We start from the raw sequence: 15,051 nt of genomic DNA on the forward strand, positions 1-15,051 counted from the left end.
AAGCATCTTAGTGCTTCTGGCAACTTCTTGAGTTCAAAGAGAGGTAAGAGTAGCTGTGCGCTGCAGGTGATGAAGCTGACATGCCTTTCTCTTTCAGGGCTGATTCTGAAGAAGCTGCTGCACACTGGGAACTCTCTGAAGGTACTGCTCAGTGATTCAGTGAAACTCCTTTACCTGTCAGTCATGGCTCTTGATCCAGAGTCCACAGGACTGGATAGTCCTATGGACCTAGAATCTTTTTTGCAACGTTGCCTGAGTTCATTGAGTTTTGCTGGTCATTCATTTATGCATTCATTTATCCCTCCCGTCCTCTCATTTTTTTTGTTTGTTTTTGTTATTGTAGATCCGCCGTGAAGGTGTGCGCTTGTTCCTGTTATGGATGCAGGCCTTACAGAGTAATGCAGAACGTGAGCAGCTCTGCATGTTTGCCTGTTTGATTCCTGGATTCCCGGCTCCGCTCTGCCACGGGACCCCACGGACCCTGGATACTCTAATCAACCCACCACTGAGTTTGACAGAGAGTTAGTTTTATCAACACACACTCTCAAACACAGTGCATTAGACTCATAGATACATTACTTCTTTTTTTTGCACCTCTAATATATTAAAGATATTTCACAGCCTTTAATGTCATACCATACTCTGTTCTTTTCCTCTCTGCAGCTCAGGTGATTCCAGAAGAGATCACTCCACTTGTTCCTCCCCAGTCAGGTGATAAGAACCAGGAAGATCTCACTGCCTACTTCCTAGAAGCTCTACTGAAATACATGGTAAACCAGGTATTATCTTGATTCTTTACTAACACAGTTAACACAGCATAACTACACATGTTGCAGTGCCTTACTAATGCAACTCACGCTAAAAGCATGGGAGAAACCGAGTTTTGGGTGCATCACTCACTGATTTGGTTGTGGCCACATCTGACAGTGAATTAGGTATTGACCTAGTTCCTTACTGGAATCATTAACCCCTAAAATACAAATTGCATCCCCTGTTGCTACACAGTAACTTGGCGCTTGTATTTCCTCTGCTTGCTGCCATCACACACTGATAACATTTTTCCCCAAAACAATGGTGCTCTTCTCTGCTTGACCCTATTCTGCTCTCCGTGCGACACAGGCTTGGTTGTCTGTCTGTCTAACTGTGTGTTTATGTTTCTATCAAACAGGCAAAGTCTCTAGAGTGGCGGTGTAAAGAGAACCATGAACGTGGCTTCAGTTTCCTCTTTGGTCATTTCAGGAAGTTCTACCTTCCTCACATCTTTCCCAACTTCTCCATGGAAACCAGCCTCTACAGCCCCATGCTGGGTTAGTACTACTAAGTCATTTAGATCTACTAAATAAGCTTATTTAACCAAAGAAACATTTATTTATTTGTGATGTGTACTGGGGAAAACAATGACCCTTCAATTTAGACAAGAGGGAGCCAAATCTGGAGTGGAGTAATGATAAATGAACTCATGTTTTGGTCTTTCTAAACACTTAAAGCACTTTTATGGTACTAAAAGTGCTGCATTCACCAATTCACACACACATTACACCAATGGACATTCGGCATGGACTCCAGTTAATTAATGATCTGCTCTACCTACCAAAACTGAACAGGAGAAACATGAGCCCCTGAGACCTGGCTCATTATCATGGTGGAGCACCCAGCTGTCGTCGCATCGCCGTTTGAATAGTTTACAAACATTGCTGGACGTTACAGTAGAACTCTGCTCTGACAGTCTCACTTTGAAGGATGCTGTGTTGTAAGCACTGTCCTTTTCTGAGAAGACTGGTGTTTGTTCCACACTGTGCTGCTTTTATTAGCTATGCAACATGACTATGATGTGTTCACTTTGTGCACAACAAGAACAGACTCAAAACTCGGTGATCGTACCTCATAATTAATCCTGGGCCCCTTAAATATATATTCCTCTCTCCGTCATCCATAGATGTGCCTCCTATGCGCTCTAAGCCGTACTACAGTGTTGTGCGCAGAGAGCAGGACAGCGGCGAAACGCTGTATTGCACTAAGGAAAGTTTCCTTCAGGCTCGAGTTGTCTTTATCCGCTGGCTGGTTTCCTTCTGGCTCGAGCCACGACCCAACACACATACCCACATCCCAGGAACAGAGGGAGAGAATGTCCCCAAGAACATACAGGTAAGTATGAGCACATTATTATGCATCACTTGGCTCTTGTGTTTTAACTGCTCAATTTGCAGAAGCAAATGCGAAAGATTTTAAAATACCTCTGACCCTGTCTCTGCTTACCTTCAGCGAGCAGCAGCTGGATTTGCAGCTCGCTCCACAGGCAGCTCAGAGGACAGCGGTGGGGGAGGGATTCGATCTGACAGCCACCTTGAAGCAAGCGGAAGCTCAAGTGGGCGAGGAGGAGGAAGCATGGAGCTCTCCGGAGGTGCAGGGACTGAACCTGAACAGAGCCACTCGAACACATCTACACTGACAGAGAGAGAGCCCAGCTCCTCCTCACTCTGCTCCATGGATGAAGAGCAGCTGACAGACATGGAGGTGGTGAGAAGAGTGCTGACCAGCTCCAGAACCAACGTCAACTTCATCACAGAGATCTTTCGACAGGTTAAGGAAAAATGGTTATTTATCATAAAGTGAGAACAGTTTCCTTGTATCTTTCTTGACATGTTCATATTCCCGGTTGCTCCAGGCGTTTCTTCTTCCCATGTGCGAGGCAGCGGCAATGCGAAAGGTGGTCCGAGTTTACCAGGAGTGGATCTCCATGGAAGACAAACCAGTTTTCATGAAGGAGCCAGAGGAGGGCCCTTATCCTATAGTCACGGCCACAAGTATGGATACAGGCTCGCAATTCGGAGACAAAGATGATGAGGTGAGAAATTTTGTGAAATCAGTCGTGTAATTAGCTGAAATACTCAGGTAAACGTTCTGTACATTAGCAGCCAACAAGTTTCAGTTCTCAAGACCAGCTTGAGGTAAATAGAAGTGTTTATTTGTGTACTTTCTTTTTTTTAAGGGAATGAATAAAGTGATTGACAGTGAATTGTTGGAATACAGTGTTCATGCTGGAGTTCAAACTACACTACAGGTATGTTCTCACACACAAAAACTGCCAAACTTCCACAATCTTGGTGTTATTTCTTAAATATTTCTTGTGGTTTTGATTGCCTTTCTTCCGTCTCTGTCTCCTCTACAGGTGTTTATCACCCACTCCTCTAACGTTTTCCTGCTGGAACCAGCCAACGACATTAAGATCCTTTTGGAGGAGCATGTCGATATGTGCAAGCGAGTCCTGAACATCTACCGCAGCCTTGTCATGCATGAAACCATGGACCAGAAGACATGGTAAAAACACAAACAGCAGCGTAAAATGCCATCTAATTACATTTGTGTGCTCTCAACTACCTGCTGTTTCTGATTAAAGAAGAAGAACCGTTTAGCTTTAACGAGTGTTCCTGAATTTGTAGGGAGCAGATCTTGCTGATTTTGCTGAGGGTGACAGAGTCAGTAATGAAAAGGCCTCCATCCATCATGCCTCAGGGCAAGAAGAACAACACATTGTCGGGCAGATTAGCTGGACCCATCTTTCAGGTACGTTATAATAATGTCATGAAAATAAGGAGCCTCACTGGAGGGCCCGGCTACGCCGGCTCAGTCACTTCCACACACACAGCCACTCGGCTGGAGACAGGCCTGGGGTTGGAGCTGGGGCAGGGTCAGGGGGGAAGCTGGGAACAGGGGGTTCAGGTAAGTTTGGCTCTGTGTCTGTTATCAGCCATAGAACAGGCGTACACGAGACATTAGCATCTGGGACTATAACGGATAGCAGTGGGACAGGGGGCACAGCAGGCCTGGAAACCCGGTCATCATCTAAAAGACTTCTATATTTCAATATTATATAATCATGTGTTCTAATATGTTACCACACTCTAGGGTTGCCAGCATGACTTATTTTACTTCATCCCTCTCTTTCTGTACAGACACTGATAGTAGCCTGGATTAAGGGCAACTTAAACGTCTACATAAGCAGAGAGCTGTGGGATGACCTCCTCTCTGTCCTCTCCTCCCTAACCTGCTGGGAGGAGCTGGTCACTGAATGGTCACTGACCATGGAGACGCTTACAAAGGTACTGAACAGGGACCACATATACCTCCGCTCTGCTATTAATATAACTAGATAAATTCAGTTCAACACTTATCCAAGTCCTCCAACTGTTACCACCTAAAACAGTGTGGTAAAAGGTTAAAGCTTTGTTATGTCTCTGTGTCTTAGGTTTTGGCAAGGAACCTGTACAGTGTCGATCTGAATGAGCTGCCTCTCGACAAGCTCAGTGAACAAAAACAGAAGAAACATAAAGGAAAAGGTGAGTCACTTTTACCGACCTTCAAAAGACATTCCTGTGACTTCCTAAGAGCATATCTGGAACACAGCCGGCTGATTGTCACATCGCACTGATGGAACCAAATGCAGCTCGGGAATATAAATTGGTCTGTTCATGTATTATTTTTTGACTGCAAAAAACTGAGGTCACAGAAAAACTACTAGTAATTTGTAAATTTAGCAGATTTCTAGATATAAATAGCACACATGTTTTCAGCTCAGTTCACCGAGAAGTCATTCCTCTGTTCTTACAACAGGTATTGGTCCGGAGAGCCAGCGTCAGGTTGTCGATCGTTCCTTCTCTAAAGGCTGGAGCAGAGACCAACCAGGCCAGGCAGCCGCCATGAGACAGCGAAGCGCCACCACCGCTGGGTCACCAGGCATCGAAAAAGCCCGCAGTATTGTCCGGCAGAAGACTGTAGGTCAGTGTGCCCTCTTCCTACAACTCTGCTCCCTTTGAATGTAAATGTTCATAGCACTGACTCCCAGAATTTGTCTATGCATACTTTGGAGAAATAAATGGTGCGCAACAAAGCCAAACTAGCATGCTGTATTTCCTCAGTAGATTTTGGATACCGTCACGCTCTTCTCAAGTCAGTTTTGTTTGATTTAATGTCTCTCCTCTGCTTCCCTCCTCCTGCCCATCTGTCAGCCTGACAGGAAGCTGTGGCATATGCTCACTACCATTCCTCTCTGGAGTCATGTTTATGGAAAATCTTTAGCTGTGGCCATTAGTATGAAAGATGTAGTTACAGCAATGCTTGAATAGTATCAGCTGAGATGATGAATAAAACAAATCCGAAAATCAAGTTGGGACTTTAAAAATACATTCACAGCTCTAAATACCCCAATTAAAAATTGTAACTGTGATGCCAAAAATTTGAGTAGTACTATTAAATATTTGATAAAATATTTGACTCTTTTGGTAGAGAATTTTTTTAACCTTGAAATCCATATATAATACTGTTTCCTCCTTTTTTAAGCTATATTACCAAAGATGTTTCAAACGTGAATACACGCAGCCAGCCGGTTTGAATAATCTCAGTGTTGTGCATTACGATAAAGACGGTTCTGCTCCAGTTGTGAATGCCAGAGTAGATTGAAACTAACCACAACAAAGGACGTTCCTCCACACTCTGCAGGGATTGAAGGTTTGGTTCCAGAAGGGTCTCTACAACCGGATTAGTTTAGGATATTTTCTTGAATGTCAACATGATGATTCCCATTTTCATTTAATTTTATGTAGCGTTCCTGTTTGTCGTGGGCTTATGAAGAGACTTGAGCTGCAGAACTCCCACCAGCTCTCTCACTCTCTCACTCACCAACTTTCCTGCAAAACTAACCCTGTCTCACCCCTCCCTCACCTTCCCTTCCCGTCTCTGTCCCTCCATGCCCATCATGGAACCCACCTTTTCAATACCATCCTGTCACTTGTCTCTTGTTCCACTAATTTCCTCCAAGCTGTGTTTCTATGCTTTTGTCTTATTTACTAAACGTATTCACTTGCTCTCTCTTTCTATTATCTTCATTTTTTATGTACTCTTTTCCACTTCTCCTTCCTCACTCACCTCTTAACCTTTATCTATACTTTTTTCCTCTTTTTTGTATTTTTCCCTTTTCTGTCCCACACTCTTCCTCTCTTCTGTTTCTCTTCTTCCCACTTCCTCAGCCCTGCGTAGCTGTTCTACAGGGGATTCTCTGCTGTCCTCAGCCTTTATCCGCAGTGCTAAGAGTGCTCCTGCTCTGGCTCCACCTCTTCCTGTCCTCCTCCACCACCACCACCACCCTTTACTACCCCCCCTTGCCGACCAGCTGGCAGGTACACACTCTTTGCACTACCTGTCTGCCTGCCTGCTGCCTGCCTGCCTGGATTAGTCGTCTACACAAACTGAAACTCTGCCTGTTGTCTTGTCTCTGAATATTTCTCTTTTCTTGTTTGTTTGTTATCACTGGATCAACAGTTTTCATCCGCTCCATCAACAATCATTGACCCCATTCCCAGTTCAACTGCAACTTGGCTAATCTTAAAAGCTGTTGATCAGCAGTGCGCAAAATTTGCATGTTGCAAGTGTAGATCTCTGAATTCTTTTCATCGTTTAACAAGCAAGTTGTTTCTCAAATACGGTCTTTGTTCAGTAAAATGTCAAAAGATGGCCTAAAATGATTATTTGCAAGATGCAAAAGGGGCATATTTTTGTAAAACTGAAAGATATTCCCAAATCATATAATACAAAATATTTATATGCAAGATCTTCCACTGGAAGAACAGAGGTGCTTAAAGGTCTTTTTTTTATTTTTTATTTTTTTATCAGACTTAATGTTTTCAAGGAGGTATGCAGAGGTTTCTTTACATCTTTAAAGGAAGAATCACATTGTTAAGTTAAATTAAGAACTTTCTTTTTCTGTAAACAGTAAAAAAAAAAAAAAAAAAGGAGCCGATTGGGTCTTTCAGCTAATCAGCTGACAGATTATAGGTGGCGTAACATGAGCTACCTCTCTAAGTGACTCTCCTTTTCTGATGTCTTGGGCTGCACTTGGCAGTGGTAGTGCTAGTTCTGGTTCTGCTCTGCAGATGGTGAGAATCCTTCGTCCACCTGCTGAAGTTTGTGGTTACAGAGGTTAGTGACAGCTCACAAAGCAGACAGCAGAAGGGCAGCCAGTGCAGCTGATTGATATTGAGGAGTACCACAGCAGTAACCTATCCAGGGAGCCAACTGAGAGAAGACTTGAGGGGAGTAGGGCAGAAACTGAACATTAAAGTAAGAGCAACCAATACATAGCCTTGTTTCTCAGATAGAAAAAAACTCAAAAACAAAACACTGAAGTGCTGATATGCTTTGGCAGGTGTTAGTACATCTGGCAGTCACCCAGATGATCAAGTATGTTTGTTGGAATCACTCAACTGTGATTGTATTTGTAGGATGTGTTAAATAATCACCTCAATATATACAGATCAGGCGTAACATTGATTGCCTGCCTAATATTGTGTTGGTTCACCTTTTGCTGTCAACTCTTACCTGCAGGGGCACGCACTCTGTATTGTTGTGCTCCTCAAACCATTCCTGAACTATTTTTGCTTTGTGAAAGAGACCACAGCCATCAGGGAGTACTGTTTCCACAAAAGAGTGCATGGTCTGCAACAGTGCTTAGGTAGATGGTATGTATCCAAGTAAAATCCACATGGATGGCAGGCCCCAGAGTTTCCCAGCAGAAAATCGCCCAAAACATTACACTGCCACTGCTGGCTTGCTGTCTTCCCATAGTGCATCCTGGCGGTAGGTGTTCCCCAGGTAAACAACAGACAGGCGCACCCATCTATGCGATATAAAAGAAACCGGAGTCATCAGGCCAGGTCACCTTTCAGTGGTGGGCAGGGGTCAGCTTGGCCACCCTGACTGGTCTGCAGTTCTGTAGCCACACATAGAAGAAACTGTGATGCACTGTGTATTCTGTATTTAATGTATTCAGCATTAAATTTTTCATTGCTTTGAGCTACAGCGGTTCATCCATTGGATCAGCCAGTGTTATAATGTTATGCCTGATCAATGAATGTCTTCAGCAGCTTGCTAAAATGCTATTTTAAACACGCCTGCATATGTAAACTAGAACTAGTTTATATATGCATATTTATTATATAAATCGAATTCATTCTGGGCCAGCCAGTAGTGAACAAACATGTATGTCATTTTCAGTCTGTGTTCCAAACATTTCACTTAGACTTTAGATGTAAGTGGGATTTGCTTTTCTTGTTGTACACCTGTTTGCATGAAACTCGACATACCTGTTTTCTTTGTTATTTGCTTATCATCTTGCTTGCCTGCCTGCCTGCCCGCCCGCCTATTAACCTGCACCTTACTCTTATCTGCCTGCACACACATTTGTCTTCGAGGTCTTGCCATTAACTCTACATATTTGCATTTTTTTCTGCCTGTTATAAGTCACTTTATTTCTCTACCTTTCTTCTTGATCTTCCTTTCACCAATTTTTTGGGTGTAAAATTTCATATGATTTGCTTTATTCTTGCAGTGGCTTTTACTCGGACAGCTCTCCTTTCTCTTTAGTATGAGAGGATGATGACTCGCATATCATTTTTGTTGTTTTTCGTGTGTCTGTGTGTGGTGGTCACTAATGGATGGTTATTGTGCAAGAGAGAAAACCCACTGAAATAATTGTAAATGAAACTTAAGGGGAATTTCTGTGACATTAAACATGATGGTTGTACAACATGGCTTGCTCTTGCAAGTGCACAACAGCCAAACTGGGAAGCAGTCAGCTGTGTTGCTGCATTGTTGCAAGCGAAATGGTGTATAGTATAACACACAGGTGTTGAACTCCAGGCCTCAAGGGCCGGTGTCCTGCAGGTTTTAGATGTGTCCTTGATCCAACACAGCTGATTTAAATGGCTAAATTACCTCCTCAACATTTCTCAAAGTTCTCCAGAAGCCTGGTAATGAACTAATCATTGGATTCAGGTGTGTTGACCCAGGCTGATATCTAAAACCTGCAGGACACTGGCCCTCGAGGCCTGGAGTTCGACACCCCTGGTATAGCATATGAGGGGAAAGAGATTTTTACATAAATGATTTTGATCTTGTCCATCTTCTTTATCTTCTTAAAATCAAATTCCAGCTTCATATTCATGCCATCAAACTATGCTAGTTCAGAATTATCCTTATTTATCTTATTCTGGACCTTATTGCAATTCTAAGTTTGTCCTCTGTCTGAAGCAATATCTCTTAGCACGTAGGTTGGGCTTCTGTGCTCACAGGCAGAGCTATGTGCCTGAGATAGTCATATTAGGGAATTATCTACTCTCTTTAAAATCATCTTGAGCCAAACATAGAAAAAAACTGTTCTGAAGCCAGACCTTTTGACTCGGGGAGTCTTATTTGTTGATAGTTCGCAGTTTAAAACTTAATTAATAATAATATTTATGAAGATGTAACTACCAAACAGTCAGCATTCAGGCATGTATCCAATGTTTTTTTCTTTTTCTACTAAAACAAGGTAAAAAAGGTCATGGTTGGCACCAGTAGTAGCTTGATAAATAGCCATAGGATGTTTGCTATGAATACATTTTGTTTTTGTAAGCAACATCAGTGAGTACAATCTGATAAAGAACCAGACTTTAGATAACTTCTGCCTAATGCATTCTTTCAGATCTGTGTGTGTGTGTGTGTGTGTGTGTGTGTGCGTGCGTGCGTGCGTGCATGTGCACATGCCTGCATGCACAGTTTTTAATGTGTCTCCTCCCCTTTATGCTCCAGCTTATGCCACTCCTTTTCCTTCCAGACCTCGAGGATCCACCAATCACACTGACATCCCGCACGTCTCGGATGCGCCACTCATCCCAGAGCGACGAGACTCCTCCCATCTCCTGTTCTGAGGTCTTCCAGGGTGGGGCTTGTGATCTGGATACCCCAGCCCCATCCTCCCTTGCAAGGAGCAGCAGTGCCTCTGACATCATGGAGCCTTTCATCACAGAGCGGGTCAAAGGTGAAGATCCCCAGAGGGATCCAAATTTGATCCCAAATCCTTCTCCCCATCACCACCACTCCACAACTTCTTCCTTACTCGTAACCAACAGCCACGCAGCTCAACCACCCTCACAGTCCCTCACCTTCTCTTCTCCCACCCCTTTTGCCTTCTCCAATGGTGCTGTTTCCTCGTCCTCAGAGGTAAAAGATGATGGTAGTGTGTGCGATCAATTCTGGCACCAAAGTGTCTCTCGAAGCCGAGGTTCTAGTTCCGATTGGGTGAGTGACTGGGACTCAGCCTTCGCCTTTCAACCTGAAAAGGAAGCTGATGCAGATGAGGGTGAAACTGGGGAAGATGATTTATTCTCTTCTATTAGGGACTACCTCATTAACAAAGAAGCTGAGAGGAAGGGCGAGACAGGCGAGAAAGATAGTCCCGGTCGAGCGGTAGAAAACAGCGTTGCTTTACCCGCACTCGTGCAAACAGGATTGGCAAGAACACATTTAGAAAACAGAGGGCAGCTCGGAGAAGCAAAGCAGGTGGTAAGGGAGGACAGACAGGTAAGTAAATCAGTGAGACATAGCAGTGTGGATTCTATTGAGGAGAATGAGGCAGAGCAGCCGAGTATCTATGAATGCTTGGAGCTGCAGTGTCAGTGGCCATCACCCAGTGCTAAGGTGGGCTCTAGTTTAGAAAGAACTACTGCTGAAAAGAAGGTTGTGGGAGGAAATAGTGGAAAGGCAACCGTTTTGGAAGGGAAATATGACTTATGGGGTGATACAGAAGAGAAACAAGATGATAAAGAAACGGCAGCAAATGACAAGTCCAGTTTAATTAGGCAAGATACTACTGTGGGTGAAGGAAGCAGTGAATCAGTTCCCCAAACTTCAGAACCCACTAAGACCAAGATGTCCCGTAGTAGCACTAAGAGGCATCATTCTGGGGGTGTCCATGTCAGTTTCCGGCCCTCAACTGAATCTGTCCAGTTCCATAACCCTCTTGAAAATAAGGAGGCCCACTGGAAAGCCCGGCTACGCCGGCTCAGTCACTTCCACACACACAGCCACTCGGCTGGAGAGAAACCTGGGGTTGGAGCTGGGGCAGGGTCAGGGGGGAAGCTGGGAACAGGGGGTTCAGGTAAGTTTGGCTCTGTGGCTGTTATCAGCCATAGAACAGGCGTACATGAGAAATTAGCATCTGGGACTATAACGGATAGCAGTGGGACAGGGGGCACAGCAGGCCTGGAAACCCGGTCTGGGACTGGAGGGGACAAAGACAAGCAGCATGCTGGATCCTGTGTGGGATCCAGTCATGGCCCAGAGGTTCACTCTGAGGTGTTGTCAAGCAGTTCAGGTTCCTCAGGAGTGCGCGGACGTTTAGGACGTTCCGCCTTGCGATCTAGAGCCTCCCGCTCACGCTCCCAAGAGCCAGGGAGCACTGCCTCACGGCACCACCAGGGGGCTCTTCTTGGTGGTGTTTATAAGACTGTGGTTCACGCTCTGTCGTCCAAGCCTCGGCCCCAAGGTCAGGGGTCATCCCAAGGCTCGTCGCCGCAGCGGCAGGCCCGGGCCACCATGGGTGATGCATCACTCAGGGATCTCTACTCCCATGTCCTGGGCTACTTTGGACGAAAGACGACTACGCCAGGTGAGGATCGCAACGAACGAAGTTCTCACAAAGGAAACAGCTGTGGAAAGACAAATACTCACCACCACACAAACACCAGCAACTTTCTTTTCTTTTTTGGCTGTTTTTTTTTTTTTTTAACTGGTTTGTTATGATGGAATGACATTTTTGGCTGAAACTCATCATCTTGCTGCTGGACTGAAATTCAAACTCCCTGTTGATGTGTTTCCTCTTGAACGTAGCCCCTCCTCCAGCCTGCCTCTTATCAAGGACCCTCACCCTTCTACTTCCCATGCCTTTCCACTTCTCTAGCTCAGAAGCTCCCTCCCTCCTTCTCCTTTCTGCTTCCTCTAAGGGTTTCGGGATTTTTAACCTTCTCACCTCCTTACCCTGTTCTCCACCTCCATCCTCACCTTGATGTTGCATGCAGCCTCCTCGTGCCTCCTTCGTCTCCTCCCCCGGACTCCGGCCCTTCTTCAGCTCTACAGAAGGAAATTGATCTACAGACAAGCACAACTGTGTAGAAAAAGAAAACAGCTGACATACACTATACTATTGAGAAAGATCCCAGATATTTTGTAGCACTTTCAGGCTTTGATTCATTGTTGTCAATCAAGGAATATCAGTGATTTTACAAATTGAGTGTAAGCATTTAGCTGTAGTTCATTCTCACACCACTAGAGTGCAGCATAAGACCCTTTGATAAATTGATTGTAGTAATCTAGACAGAATTTGAATGAATATAAAAAGGTATGCACTTTCAAATTGGTAATGGTTATTTGCCTTGGACACTGCTACAGCCTTTATCAGCTATGCTGAATGGTTAAGTGCACATTTGAATCAGCAGCACAAATGCCACCTTTTTCTGTTCATTCTAATCCTTGGTGCAGAAGTGAGGCTATTTTACCTTCGGGTTTGGATTTTTGATAAGAGCACAATGATTCATCACCTGAATCTGTCTTGATGTGGAGTTACTGTTGCAAAACCACTTTTTAAAATCATGTTCTTACATTATTCAGGAGTATTGCATGGCAGCTTGTGTCAAATAATATACTTGTTTGGTTTGTCTACTAATGTTCCAGATGTTTGAGGCCTGCATTATTTATTTGTTTTTTTTTTTTTATTTAATTTTTTTTATTACACTAAGGAAGAAATTGCATTTTAGTGTAAATAAGCAATTTTGGGCATTCACGGTTTCACCTGGTACTTTCTTATACCAGATATTATATGCTGTGGCTGGTTAAACTCAGATTGATGGTGCTTTTGCATAATCCATGAGCACAAGTGGCGCCACTTGACCACACTCTTTTATGGATCGGTTGTGCAGAATTTGCATGACTGAACTGAGTCCATTAGAATGAGCTTGTGCAGTTATTGTAAACTCTCCACACTGAAGTCCTTAAAAAAGGGCTTTATTAGGTCTAGTGTGTTGCATCATTGTTACTGTATTTGTCCATTCACAGCAGCTGCTACTTTACTGAACTGCAGCATGAGTGAGAGAAAGCTTGGAGTGCAGTGAGTCATTGGTAACTCTCCATGTAGAGTAATATATCCAGAATTGTTTTTATTTTTGGATCTCTTCGCTAAGAGTGTTGATCCAGTGGAGACAAGGTCATCCGTAGCTCTTATCTTATTGAGGTGATTTTGGTATCAGGTGCCAGACGACACACACTGCAATTGTTGAAATGACTCAACCGAATGGGCTAAACATGTGAAAAAAATCCACTAGAGATGAGTTGTCAAGTCTGTCAGATGGCATAGTCTGTGTAAGGTCAGCTCACAGCTTGTTTATGGTACTAATAGAGAATGCATTGTATATGTTAGCTTTAATGGTGCATTAATGAGACTAAAAACACTTTTCTTTTTCCTTCCATTTTGTGTTGCTATTGGTGATGTCATGGCAAATAACCATTACAGTAAAATATTATTTAACATCTGGGCAAGGGCACATGTCTGAATAACACACTAATTTTGCTTTTGAGTATTCAGGAATGATATCTGTAAGGCTTCAATAGAAGCAACATTAAGTTTACTTAAGTTCTTTCTGTACTATCACGGCCACAGTATTCTGATCCTGCTTAAATTTTTATGGTTGCGCTTACGTTACCTACTGCAGAGGTGGAGCAGATGATGTCTTTGGGTGATATACAAGTGTACCTGCAGGGTATTCCCTTTTGAATTTTTCTTGTTCGGTGGTAAATTCTGTGTTAAATGTGGCACAGTAAATAATTTGGTTGTGGATTAAGCTTTATTGACGAAATAACTGGTATTCAGGGGTAGAAGCAACCAACTCATGCTGTCTTCTGTCAACCACAGGTGCAGACATTAAATATTAGTTAGTTAATACTGAAAGCAGCATATTTAATCCCATCTGACTTTGGGTTGGAGAGATGCACTCTATCAGAATTTATAAACTCCCACTGGTCGCTATTTTTGTATCCAAGCTAACAGCAGTATAACTCATAGTAACATAACTGCACTAATGTGGGCCTGTGGTATGCTGCTTGTTTGGAGCTAACAGTGTGATACTCTCTCTTGCTCTGTCTGCATGGTGTGTATTAACTCCTGCATTGCTTTCCTGGTGGTTATTGATGCGCCTGCTATTGTGGCTTTTCTTTATTTAAAAAAATACAGTTTTAAATAACATTCAGGCCTACAGTATACACACACATCAGGACTGCTCTTAAATCATCAATTTTACCAGTTACTAGTTTGTTTTAGTGATATTGTGACATTTCAGTGTAACATCTGATCACTGTGCTTTAAATGGTGCTTTTAATGCTCTGTGGGCAATGTTGGGATTACTGTTTCCTGATCAAAAACAAAATGTCACCATATCTTTGATTTTTAGATGTTTACAAAGATTATCAACAAGTCAGACCTGATGATAGTCATGTTACACAATTCCTTATTTCTTGGTATGTCTAAGTTTTCTATCATTGAAACTGTTTGCGTGGGTAAGCATCAGTCAAGCCCCTCTCAGGCATCTGCTCCTTTCTGTAATTGTGACAGCATCTGAGCAAGTCCTGTCTGAATGCACATCCTGGTCACTTTTTCATTAGAAAACTCAAGAAAAGACTTGAACTGTTAACTACCTAAAAACTGGATATTTATGCACCTTAAACATCATGGACAGCACAACAAATAAAACTTTGAGACGTCTTAATAACTTTAAAGGTGTGCATTGAAGTATTTTATTTTGAAAGTCCAGTTGCCGCTAACCAGCCAGGCTCGGCTCTGGTATGTAAATTTACTACCTGCTGGCTGGCCTGGGAATGATGTCATTCAGCTTCCTCTCCAGTGAGTCTCTTCCTGGATTTCCTTAAGAGCGGTTGTCAGCTGGACTTCAGGGTTGTGGAGTTGGAAGAGAGACTTGCCGGTGAAGCAGCTGCATGATGTTGAGGATCAGAATAGTGAGCTGGCCTGTTTGAAGATGGGGACAATGTCTGAATGGGAGTATGCTGTCACTTTAACAGGTTAATAGTTTTGTATACAATGTCTGACAGGGGCTTCACAGTCTGTCTTTGTGTGTTTGCTTACTTATATGGCTCCCTATGCTTGTGAATGCTCATTGGTTTTTATCATTCCTCTCT

The 15,051-nt window shown here is 43.4% G+C and overlaps 1 protein-coding gene across 5 annotated transcripts in view; it reads left to right on the forward strand.

Moving 5' to 3' along the window:
- The window catches only part of ralgapa1 (Ral GTPase activating protein catalytic subunit alpha 1), a 74,354-nt gene that overhangs the window by 6,753 nt on the left and 52,550 nt on the right, over positions 1 to 15,051 (forward strand). For 3 of the 5 annotated variants that reach the window (XM_005738719.1, XM_013912305.1, XM_013912303.1), the window contains exons 5-19: positions 98 to 141; positions 344 to 521; positions 664 to 779; positions 1,169 to 1,307; positions 1,937 to 2,145; positions 2,263 to 2,580; positions 2,666 to 2,845; positions 2,990 to 3,061; positions 3,170 to 3,318; positions 3,441 to 3,564; positions 3,954 to 4,100; positions 4,247 to 4,337; positions 4,612 to 4,776; positions 6,024 to 6,173; positions 9,647 to 9,850. In XM_005738719.1, the coding sequence (XP_005738776.1) occupies positions 98 to 141; positions 344 to 521; positions 664 to 779; positions 1,169 to 1,307; positions 1,937 to 2,145; positions 2,263 to 2,580; positions 2,666 to 2,845; positions 2,990 to 3,061; positions 3,170 to 3,318; positions 3,441 to 3,564; positions 3,954 to 4,100; positions 4,247 to 4,337; positions 4,612 to 4,776; positions 6,024 to 6,173; positions 9,647 to 9,850 (2,286 nt within the window). The remainder of the gene's footprint in view (positions 1 to 97; positions 142 to 343; positions 522 to 663; positions 780 to 1,168; positions 1,308 to 1,936; positions 2,146 to 2,262; positions 2,581 to 2,665; positions 2,846 to 2,989; positions 3,062 to 3,169; positions 3,319 to 3,440; positions 3,565 to 3,953; positions 4,101 to 4,246; positions 4,338 to 4,611; positions 4,777 to 6,023; positions 6,174 to 9,646; positions 9,851 to 15,051) is intronic. The other 2 variants (XM_013912304.1, XM_013912306.1) reach the window with 2 other exon arrangements.

This window comes from Pundamilia nyererei, unplaced genomic scaffold (assembly GCF_000239375.1).
Source record: "Pundamilia nyererei isolate P.nyererei 1_Seehausen unplaced genomic scaffold, PunNye1.0 scaffold00086, whole genome shotgun sequence".
Classification (NCBI taxonomy): Eukaryota; Metazoa; Chordata; class Actinopteri; order Cichliformes; family Cichlidae; genus Pundamilia; species Pundamilia nyererei.